At 41.9% G+C, this 12,061-nt stretch overlaps 1 protein-coding gene across 1 annotated transcript in view; it reads left to right on the plus strand.

Moving 5' to 3' along the window:
* The window catches only part of RNF175 (ring finger protein 175), a 76,869-nt gene that overhangs the window by 56,980 nt on the left and 7,828 nt on the right, over positions 1-12,061 (plus strand). Inside the window, 3 exon segments of the mRNA XM_067734646.1 lie at positions 397-520; positions 4,891-5,021; positions 8,260-8,361. Coding sequence (XP_067590747.1) covers positions 397-520; positions 4,891-5,021; positions 8,260-8,361 — 357 coding nt within the window.

Below are 12,061 nucleotides of genomic sequence, written 5' to 3' on the forward strand. Positions count from 1 at the left end.
AGGTTTTTACAAGCTGCCCAGGTTTTTCTACACGCAGCCAAGCTTGAGAACTGCTGGTTAGAGTTGGCTTGTCTCAGCACTGCAGTCCTAAGAAGCCTTTAAACATTCTCAATAATGACTTTGTCCACTTAGCCCTGAGTAGTAAAATTTGAATGGAATTGAGAGAATTTTAAATTCTTTCATTAAAAAAAAATTAAACAAATAAGTGGGGGGAAATACCACCAAGGCTCTGTTAGATACCATGGCAGGAAATACTGGGTTGGCCAAAAAGTTCGTTTGGGGTTTTTGACCAATCCAAATGAACTTTTTGGCCAACCCAATACTTTCCAAGCTGCAGCCCTCACCCATCCCCACAAATGCCACATCCTTACATCCCTTCACTGTTGTTCTCAATAGAATCAAGGCTAGAGATTCCATGGATTTTGGCATCATGCCCTCGTTCTATGGCCTCTACTATGGAGTAATGAGGATAGACTTTGCAGAGATCTGCTCAGTTTACATGGCTTCTACTATAGGGGAAGCGTTGCTTTCATTCTTTGAAATCATTTATGGTACATGGAAAAATGGTCTCATCTTACACATTTGCATCCATTTTCAAAAATAGATAAGTCTTTTTTGGTTCTGTCAGCCCAACTGCTCCCTGGATTCTCCTGGCGTCAGATTATCTGAAAGTAACCATGTCTAGCATACTCCAATTGCCAACATATAAAGGATTAGTAAAAAATCAGCAATAACAAAAACACTTGATCTCTGCTAATGCAAATAAAAGTCATATTTTATGCACATAAAACACTTTAGAATCAACCAATGCCTCATCATAAAGATATGATGTTATCATTATCATTATACAGCAGTTATCATTATACAGCATTTGAAGAAGTAGAAGACAAAAATAGTGTGCTAAATGTATTCTAACTGTAATATTCTTCCCTGGAATTTAAAAAAATCCCTAGTAGTTTTTTTTTTTAACTCTCTTAAAATTAAAACTCAGAATGGACATACTTTCTGGTTAGATGGATTCCAGATTCAGATATTAGGAGTATCCATCTGTGTCTAACACATGCACATCTCTTAAAAACTTGCATACCAAGGGCTCCAGGGAAGACCCAGTGGTTTCAGAAATTCCACATCTCTGCCCTCTACCAGTCTTTTGGTACACAGCCAGATGTAAAATGGAAAAACCAGTGTGAGTGGCAAGAGAAGAGTGAACTTCTGGACTGCTCTTCTCCCTCTCTTTATGGGACAGGACTGAGTAAACAAGACCTTGACTTCACCCCCCCGTCTCTGTAGGCTCCATCTTACTCTTTTCCTAGAGCCTGGAATCCAACTTCTATAGTGAAATTCTGGAATTGCCCTGCCATGTGTAATCTTTGAGACAACTGCCTTTCTTATAAGGTTTAAGGTGAACACAGGAGGGAGCATTTTTGCTCCTACTTTCTCCAACAAAAACCAGAGCCATCCCCCCTCTAAAAAATTCCCAAAGCCTCTTGTGCTTGTTTAGGGACAGGAGAGGAAGAGAAGAGTTGTATGTCCTCTGTTCGCCAGTGAACCAGGAAGAAGAGACTTAACCTGGCAAGACAACCAAGTCTTTAAGCACCAACATCCTGGAGATTTCTCACCTGACCCAACCCCACCAGTCTTCAACATCTTGTCATCTCCTGTCATCCTCTTTCCAACCACCAGAGACATAAAAACCCCTGCCTCGAGCCATTGGCACAGCCATCTGTGACTTAAACTGATGGTGTGTGTGTGTGTGTGTGTGTGTGTGTGTGTGCATGCATGCACACTTGTGACAGAGGTAAAGAGGAAGCAAAGGATGAGCACTCTCCATTCTCACCCCAGCGCCCAAGCCCCACACTAATTGTCAGACTCTGGGAGTGGAGCCAGTGCATCTGCTTTGTTTTAAAAGCTCCCTAGGAAAAGGAATGAGCTATTAAGCCATGCCAAACTTGGATGAATTGTAAATATATATTGCTAAGTGAAAGAAGCCAGCCTGAAAAGGCTACATACTACACGACTCCACTTCTATGACAATTTGAAAAAGGTACAGCTATGGAGACGCTAAAGAGATCTGTGGTTGCCAGGGGGTTAGGGAGGGAGCAGGGTTGAATGTGTGAAGCACAGGTTATTTGTTAGGGTGGTGAAGTTATTCTGTGTGATACTCTAATGGTGAATACATGACACTATGCATTTGTCAAAATCAACAGTATTTTATAGTGGAAAGGGTAAACCTTAATGTATGCAAATCTTAAGAAATCATTTAGGATGTCAGGGAATGCCAGGATAGAATGTAGACTGTGACAAAAGAGTTCAACTGTATTACAAATGTATGAAATAACCTCACTGAAGGGGGTGGGGGGAAAGTGCTGACCTAAGTCACTTTGAAATGAGTGGAGATCTAAGATTAAAAGCAAAAGGAAATATACATAAGCACTGTATGCTAGTTCATAAAGTAGTTTCCCTCAGGGCTATGGGTTAACTATTTTGATACCACTATACAGGTCTGGAATTGGACTACCAAGTAAATGGAAGACCTATTGTGGGAGCTACATTTCTTACTCTCAGAAGCTTACATACAAGCAAGGAGAAAAGGCTAGAATTATCTATGTAGTAATGGATGAGTCAAAGACATCAATCTGAACTCATGTTTAGCTTAATGTATCTTAATGTAGATGATACATATAGAAATATTTATAGATATGTGTATACACATGGGTTAGTATATACAGACATATTTCCTTGCTCTGTCAGCTACGAAGCCCTAGAAGAAATGACACCTCAGTAGCATTGAGCACACCGAGTACCCAGATCTTGGTTTCTAATACCATTCTATAATAAGAGGAAGCAGTGCTTCTTGGAAAAATGACTGACTCTGATCTTGGCAGGGAATATACAATATGAGCCTGGAGTATCTTGTAGTGTCAGAAAGTAAGGAAGTGCTCAAAAAAAACCCCACACAAGAAAAAACCCACAATGATGGGGATATGTCAAAGAGACACAGAAGCCAACTGAAAGAGAGCCCAATGGCCAAAGCTGAAACAATTTGAGCAACACAATGGTAGGTAGTAGTAGTAGTAATAGTATTGGGTTATAACTCAAAGTATAGAATAAATATCCATGAGTCCATAGTGACATAAATAAATGATTGGATAGATAAATAAATTAAATAAATAAATAAATAGAGGAGAATAGACAAATCTCCTATGCAGAAGAATTCCACATAATTTATGTAGATACTCCACCCTTAAGAAGCTTGTGTGGTTAAATGCTATGTGTCAACTTGACTAGGCTCTGGCGTCCAGTTGTTTGATCAAACACCAGTCTACGTGTTGCTTTGAATGTATTTTGTAGATATGATTAACTTTAAGGGAAAGAAAATACACTTGAAAATATGGATGGGTCTTAGCTAATCAGTCAAAGGCCTTAAGGGCAAAAACTGAAGTTTCCCTGAGAAGAAGGAATACTGCCTTAAGTCTGAAATAACTCTTTGCAGAGTTTACAGCCTGCTAGTCTGCCCTCCAGGTTTCAGACTTCCCAGCCCCGAGTCTTTAAAATGAGTCTCTCTCTCTCTCCCTCCCTCCCTCCCTCTCTCTCTCTCTCTTTCTCTCTCTCTCCACACACACACACACTCATGCATATCCTATCAGTTCCATTTCTCTGGAGAACGCTGACTAACACAGAGGTGGAGCATAACTTATAACTTCCCACTCCTTAAGTGTGGGCTGCTCATGGTGATGACGACTTCCTTCCAAAGAGTACAGTATAAAAAGAAATAAAAGAACGAGTAGCTTTATAGTGGAGAAATTTGACAACCACTACCTCAAGCTAGGTGATCTAGGTCAACATCAACAGGGACGTCATGTTGACGGCATGTACCCTTGCTACGGTGTGGTAGGAATGGCACTTCACCTCTGTTATCTTCCTCCCTAAAACCATAACCCCAGCGGAACCAAGAGAAGAAACATCAGCTAAATTCCAAGTGGAGGACATTCTACAAAATACCTGCCTCCAAAACTCTCAAAGTCAGAAGGAAACCAAAGTCTGAGAAACTGCCAAAGCCGAGAGGAGCCCAAGGAGACACGATAATTAATGGTATCCTAGGTGGGGTTTTGAAACAAAATAAGGACATTAAGGGAAAACCAAGTAATCTGAATAATCTATACACTTTATTTCATAATAAGGTATCAATGTTGGCTCATTAATTGTGACAAATGTACCATACTGATGTAAGATGTCACTGATAGGGGAAACTTGGTATGGGAACTCTGTACTATCTTCGTATCTTTAAGTTTAAAGCTATTATAAAATACATATTTTATTTTTAAAGGAGCTTCTGAGACATTCTAATGTGCTGCTGATGTTGAGAATCACTCCTCATCCGCAGCCCTGGGGAGACGCAGTGTCTTAAATTAGGGTTCCAGATGCATTGCCTTCTAATGGCATTAGTCTGTGTGCTCCGTATAATCACTTGGGATTATATTAAAATTTTAATTATATTAAAATTAATTAAAAGATACATAGATGCCTGGGTTTACTCCAGATCTATGAATCAGAGTCTCCAGGAAAATAAAGGGAAGGGTCAGGCTCTGGGTGAACTTAAAAAGCTTCCCGTGTGAGTCTGCACTTACAGCTCTGGATAAAAACTCTTCCTCTCAAAGGATTCCTTGGTGGGGAGGTTAGGTAGTTACAATTAGCGATGTGCTTTGGGTCCATTTGGGGTGCCGTGGGGTTTTGCCTAGAAACCTTTACCCCACAGTAGCATTGTCCCTATGGGAAAAAGTGTTTCAAGTTCTAAACCACCAGAGAAACAGTAAAGACTATGTTCCCAAGCCTGGCAGTGGCTTCCCTGTGTTCCGAGAATGGTGTTGCTCTGTGCCTTTCCCCCAACAGTTCTATAGAGTCAGTGGGATGCCCACCAGGAGCTCGTCAGACGACATCGGTGCCGCCTGTGGGCAGATCACCGTGGTGCTCAATGAAGAAGGACTCACTGAAAACACCTACCAGCTTTCGTGCAAGCGTGTGTATCCTTTCCATGGGAGACCCTTTGGTCTTTATCAAGCCAGTGCCAGGAGGCAGTTTTCAGATAATCTGTGTCAGGCATGGGAGATAGCCAGTCAGGGAAGACTGTCTCATCACTTCCCTCCTCCTTCCTTTTCTCCCCTTAACCCCACCCTCTGCCTTGCTTAACGCTCATCCCCAAACCCCAAGCCTTTATCCTCCCATCCATCTTCTTTTTGAGACTTTCTGGCAATCCCTGCTGAATAATGAACTGCTCTTAATTAGCAGGAGGTGAACCTCCTCCTCCAGTAACTTCTTTTTCAAAAAGGAATCTTCATGCCACACAGACAGGAGGGCTGCAGCATCTGTGCAGAGGCTGGCTGGGAAAGCTGGTGAAGCTATAAGCAAACAGGTAGCCAAGAAGGACAAGAGAGAGAAAGGGTTGGGGAGTGAAAAACAGAGTGAAGTTTCAGGTGCAGGGAGGAACTCAGGACTCTCCAGGTGGAGCCCGTGTCTGAGTTTCACAGGAACAAGAACGACAAAGCGGTATTCTTTGCCTGGAAATAATCCTTAGGAACCTGCTTGTGTCAACAGTGGTGATGGGGGAAGCCAAGTATCAGCTTTGGTCTTGAAAAGAGGATAAGGTCACAGGCAGCAGGACACTTTAAGTTACACAAGGAGGGACCAAAACGTGAGCACCCAATTCTTGGACTATTTGGTTCCTCTGCCTATGGGCTGTACCCCAAATTGCTATCTACTGGCTGAGGAATCTTTAGGTATTAGGGACCAGACCAGCCTGGGCCTGGAAACCAGCATCCTCTGGGACTCCAGTAACCGTGAGGAAGATCTCCACTGTGCTGAAAGATACTGAGGTCAAGAACCCAGCAGCCTGCCCTGCCTGAGCAAGTAACTCTGGATACCAGAGTTGTGTTTGCGTTGGCCAACAATCAGTATTTTAATTCTTTTCTTAAGAGAGGGAAGAGAAGGCATCATTTATCTTTATTTTATAGTACAATATCAATTTTATAATATTGCTATGCACTCAGTCGGTTCAAAGCTCTGGCATTATGAGGTGGTTAAACCATCTGTCTTTTGCCTCTGAAGCCCACCTAACTCAATCAGTAATGCCCTAGATGTGCAGCACTCATGATTTGATTCTGTTTAACCTGGACAGATTCCATTTATTCAATCCTGAGAGTCAAAAACTGGACCAGGGCTTCCCTCGTGGCGCAGTGGTTGAGAGTCCGCCTGCCGATGCAGGGAACACGGGCTCGTGCCCAGGTCCGGGAGGATCCCACATGCCTCGGAGCGGCTGGGCCCGTGAGCCATGGCCCCTGAGCCTGCGCGTCCGGAGCCTGTGCTCCGCAATGGAAGAGGCCACAACAGTGAGAGGCCCGCGTACCGCAAAACTAAACTGGACCAAATGCATCTGAAATGTATTATTCCAACATTTAAGTTTTAGCATTTTAAGGTGAGAAACACAAAGATACCCCATGTGGAAGTCTATGTGGTTTCTCAGTGTGATACCTTTCCCAAAAAACTATCATTCTTAGTAGAAATTTTCCAAGTCTGGTCCTAGTTTTAAATATGAATTACTTTTCAAATGTTGGAACAGAGCCCCTTCTGCCATTTGCAAGTGGAAGTATTTTCTCTCTCTTCACCTTTAAAAGCCCTTAGGGATTGTTGTACACGTGTGCATATGTAATCGAAAATGTAGTCACCTTTAAATTTGCTTTGCAGGGAGTATTATTAAAGGCCCATTTTAGCATGAGTCATATTAACAAGGAGTGGGCAAACCGGAATCATATTAACAAGGGGGCGGGAATCTGAGTCTTGCTCTGCGGCAATTCTGCCAGTGTGGAAGCTTTGCAGATGAGATTTTGAAGATGAGAGAATATTAAAGAGGAGATGGACATTTCGATGATCGTTCGATGACCCCTGAACTCCATATCTATGTGGAAGATGGGGCTGTACTCCAGCCCTTTTGAATGAAGAGCTGTATGGGTTTTGACTCAGAATCTTTGTTATAATACACTGTATGTTAACCCAAGCATGTTGCAAAAGTGACCCCAACGCCAAGAACGTAAAAGAGTGGGAACCCTTAGTTGCACACAGATCTAATATTGAGGAATCATCTACATGGCCTTGACTTGCCTCCGCCTTCATATCCTCCGTCTGTTAGAGAGGGAACATCATTTTTGTTCACACAGGTGTGTAGCAGGCCAGACAGAACATCATGTGATCTTGATCCAGAAGGCCACACTGGGATCAACAACTGTAGAAATAAATCAACATGATGGATCTCATTGTAGTTAATCATTTACCCAAATCTATAAGCTGTGGAACCTGGGGGAAATACATTTGCAAAAGTAATCGGTTTTGAATGATTCATTCAAATACTTTTCAATAAATAGGCACTTAGGCACTGCTTAATGTGCTGAGCACAGAGATGAATGAGTCATGGTCCCACAGGTAACATATTGCCCAGGAGAGACATGTAAATACACAGAAAGTCATGACACAGAGTGACTTGTGCTCTGTTAAGACTCCGTCCCTGGTGCTGCAGAAAAACATACAGTTCACTGGCAACTTTGGGGCCAAAGGGTCAAACTTTCTGGACAAGGGGTTGTATACAACTGAATCTGTAAATGCCTAGAGTTTTAGATGTTCATTATAGGTTTATATTCTATTAAAAATAACTGGCCCCTTATCAGTAATAAAAAGTTGAGAAAAAACTTATGAAGCTAACAGAAATATTTGTACATATTCTTGACCACAAATAATTTAAATTTGTCTAGCGCCTAAGACAAGTCTGGTTACATACATAGTAGGTAGTGAGTAGGTGCACAAAAAGCTGAATGGAGAGATGCTACGGTAAACACAGAAAAATGCATGATAAGCGAGACAGAGAAATACAATGATATGTTTACATAAGACATTTCTGTAAAAAAGCATGTCCACATTCTTTATGTAACTTAATCACAAGAATCGAGTGAGGTAAGAACACATAAGGCCAAGAAGATCAGTAAATTCCTCAGGGTCATAAGCTATTGCAGCTCTGACTCCAGGCTCCTCTGGGACTTGGTGGTTCCCTTGTCCTGCAGAATCTCCCTAAGAGAGTGATGGACACAACTGAGTCATAACCGAGAGCAATTCCCACCTCCACCACTCCACCCTACAGGTGGGGTCACTTCTATTACATCATCATGAAGCAGACCTTGCCCTTTAATATCCAGAAGCTTCCCTAAAAAGATCCCTAAGCTTTCATGAATTCTGCATCCGAGGTTGGTGTATTGTTGGTAAAAAGCAGACGTGCCCTTACAGCAAAGAGAAGGTCGATTTGAAGAGGATGATCAATAACCTGTATCCTTTTTTATAAAGTTATGAAATATTATCTCAAATTTTTTTCTGGTGATGTATTCTTTAAACTTTCCTTATCTTCATTATAGGTACAGCAGAAAACGTTCTGTTCTCCCTAACCACCTATTTCACAACAATTTTCTGGTTTCTTTTCTCCCCTGTGCCTACATTACCATTCTAGTTAGGAAGTTAAATGCCAAAAAAGATACATTTTACTCTTTATATTCCACATATTCCACTATTAGGGCTTTAGTGGAAATGTGATGGGACATTGCAAAAGATAGGTGAATATATGGAAGGATAAGATAGGTAGGTAGGTAGGTAGGTAGATAGATAGACAGACAGACAGATAGATAGATAGATATAGATATAGATAGATAGGCAAAGAGATAGAGAGATGATAGGTAACAGGTGGATGGGACGAGTGGGTGGGGAGACAAATAGATTAGAATTGAGGGCTTCCCTGGTGGCGCAGTGGTTGAGAGTCTGCCTGCCGATGCAGGGGACACGGGTTCGTGCCCCGGTCCGGGAGGATCCCACGTGCCGCGGAGCAGCTGTGCCCGTGAGCCATGGCCACTGAGCCTGCGCGTCCGGAGCCTGTGCTCCGCAACGGGAGAGGCCGCAACAGTGAGAGGCACGCGTACCGCAAAAAAAAAAAAAAAAAAAAGAAATGAAATTGTAAAGGCCCCAAATGTGAGCTAGAATAGAAAAGTATTTTGAAGGTGTACCAAACTGTTTTATTTCCAGACATGAGTAGGGGTTTTTCCGCCTGAATTTTGGCTTTTTTAATTCCTTGCTACAGCTCATCTTTTCTTAGGCTAACCTAAGTAATAATAATATTGAAAGGAGTGAAGACCTACTACAGATTTGCTCGACAAATGGCAGCAAAAGGATTTTTATAGACAGCAGGGATCCCCAACTGAATAAACCCAAATCTCCTTAAGGTCACAGGAAGGGAATGTCCCCACCCAGAGCTGACTACAAAGACTTAGCCCTCAACCCCTCACTGGCCCAAGACCATAGTGTATATCTTCCAGGGGCGTAAATGGAACTAAAACATATCCCCCCTTAAGCAGAAGAGCACTGAAGGGATGGTTTCCGCCTGCCAAGTACTCGCTCTTCTCCTAAGTGACAGCCTTACTCTTCCTTCTGAGTTCCAGTCACCTGCATTCACAGTGCTAAAGGAGACCCCCACCCTGCTCCCTGCCCCGCTGACTCTTCAAACCCTAAGTGTTTAGTTTGAACCGGCAGCGCTGGCAGCAACGCCCCCATCTCTGGGGACTGCAAACCAAGGAAGGACTTGCAAGCAGGGCAGTGGAGGAGGCAGCGTGCGTGGGCCCCTGGATCTCGGAGCCACACGCAAACAACAGAGAGCACCCCCTGCGGCCATCAGCTCCCTTCCCAGACCTGGCCTTCCTCGCAGAGTCCGTGCGAGGCACGCACAGGCAAGGCTGAAGGCCTGTCATGTGCCTTCCTCTCCTCCACTCATGCTAACACGAGTCCAGAACAGCTTTTGGTTAATAACTTACTTATGAAACTGCAGTCCATAAATCTTTGTTATAAAATTGGCGATATGATCATAAATGTCACCTTAACAATCATTTAAATAACAAAGGACAATTGGTTTCTCTGAGAGAAAGAAATGGTCTTGAGAGAAGAAACTTTTGAATACTACATGTACTCTTTTATTTTTCCCTATGAGATACAGAACTTTATTTCTGAATGTAACATCCTAACAACAATCGTCATTCTTCTAAGGCGGCTAAAGAAATACATGTACTCTTTATTGAGACTCAGTGTAAGATAAAAGCTACATGTGACAAATCTGCCTTTCTGTGTGGAACATTGCTAACAGAGATAGAAGGTATTAATTAAGTTCCCTTAGTACAATTTATCAAAGATACCAGGATAACATACGTATTATCTATGAACTAATGTTTTTCTTTGAGATATGCAATGAGTTCTCTCTGATGAGCTGAAGGCAGGAGAGCCCAGAGCTGTTTTTGCTCACTACGGTAGTTCCCATTATTCTTCGTTTTCCACTGTAACCATTCCCCCCTTTCCTCTTTTTTTTAGTAAGTGACCCTTGCCTTTTATTCTTGTTTGGGATTATGATATTTGGGGAATTTAACGTGGATGGATTCGATTTATTTTTGGAAATTGGGTGTAGTGTAAATAACAATCACTATTTCTGCTACATGGCTGTAGGTAGAGCAACCTACTTAACTGAGATTCATCTCGGAGCGCACACACTTTTTTTTTTTTTTAACATCTTTATTGGAGTATAACTGCTTTACAATGGTGTGTTACTTTCTGCTTTATAACAAAGTGAATCAGTTATACATATACATATATCCCTATATCTCTTCCCTCTTGCGTCTCCCTCCCTCCCACCCTCCCTATCCCACCCCTCTAGGTGGTTACAAAGCACCGAGCTGATCTCCCTGTGCTATGCGGCTGCTTCCCACCAGCTATCTATTTTACGTTTGGTAGGGTACATATGTGCATGCCACTCTCTCACTTTGTCCCAGCTTACCCTTCCCCCTCCCCATATCCTCAAGTCCATTCTCTAGTAGGTCTGCATCTTTATTCCCATATTGCCCCTACGTTCTTCATGACCATTTTTTGGTTTGTTTTTTAGATTCCATATATATGTGTTGGCATACAGTATTTGTTTTTCTCTTTCTAACTTACTTCACTCTGTATGACAGACTCTAGGTCCATCCACCTCACTACAAATAACTCAATTTCCTTTCCTTTTATGGAGGAGTAACATTCCATTGTATATATGTGCCACATTTTCTTTATCCATTCACCTCTTGATGGACACTTAGGTTGCTTCAATATCTTGGCTATTGTAAATAGAGCTGCAATGAACATTGTGGTACATGACTCTTTTTGAATTATGGTTTTCTCAGGGTATATGCCCAGTAGTGGGATTGCTGGGTCGTGCAGTAGTTCTATTTTTAGTTTTCTAAGGAACCTCCATACTGTTCTCCATAGTGGCTGTATCAATTTACATTCCCACCAACAGTGCAAGAGGGTTCCCTTTTCTCCACAACCTCTCCAGCATTTCTTGTTTGTAGATTTTTTGATGATGGCCATTCTGACTGGTGTGCGGTGATACCTCATTGAAGTTTTGATTTGTATTTCTCGAATAATTAGTGATCTTGAGCATTCTTTCATGTGTTTGTTGGCAATCTGTACATCTTCTTTGGAGAAATGTCTATTTAGGTCTTCTGTCCATTTTTGGATTGGGTTGTTTGTTTTTTTGATATTGAGCTGCATGAGCTGCTTGTAAATTTTGGAGATTAATCCTTCATCAGTTGCTTCATTTGCAAATATTTTCTCCCATTCTGAGGGTTTTGTTTTTTTTTTTTTTTTTTTTTGGTCTTGTTTATGGTTTCCTTTGCTGCGCCGAAGCTTTTAAGTTGCATTAGGTTCCATTTATTTATTTTTGTTTTCATTTCTCCAGGAGATGGGTCAAAAAGGATCTTGCTGTGATTTATGTCATAGAGTGTTCTACCTATGTTTTCCTCTAAGAGTTTGAAAGTGTCTGGCCTAACATTTCGGTCTTTAATCCATTTTGAGTTTATTTTTGTGTATGGTGTTAGGAAGTGTTCTAATTTCATTCTTTTACATGTAGCTGTCCAGTTTTCCCAACATCGCTTATTGAATACGCTGTCTTTTCTCCATTGTATAT

This window comes from Pseudorca crassidens, chromosome 4 (genome assembly GCF_039906515.1).
Source record: "Pseudorca crassidens isolate mPseCra1 chromosome 4, mPseCra1.hap1, whole genome shotgun sequence".
Classification (NCBI taxonomy): domain Eukaryota; kingdom Metazoa; phylum Chordata; class Mammalia; order Artiodactyla; family Delphinidae; genus Pseudorca; species Pseudorca crassidens.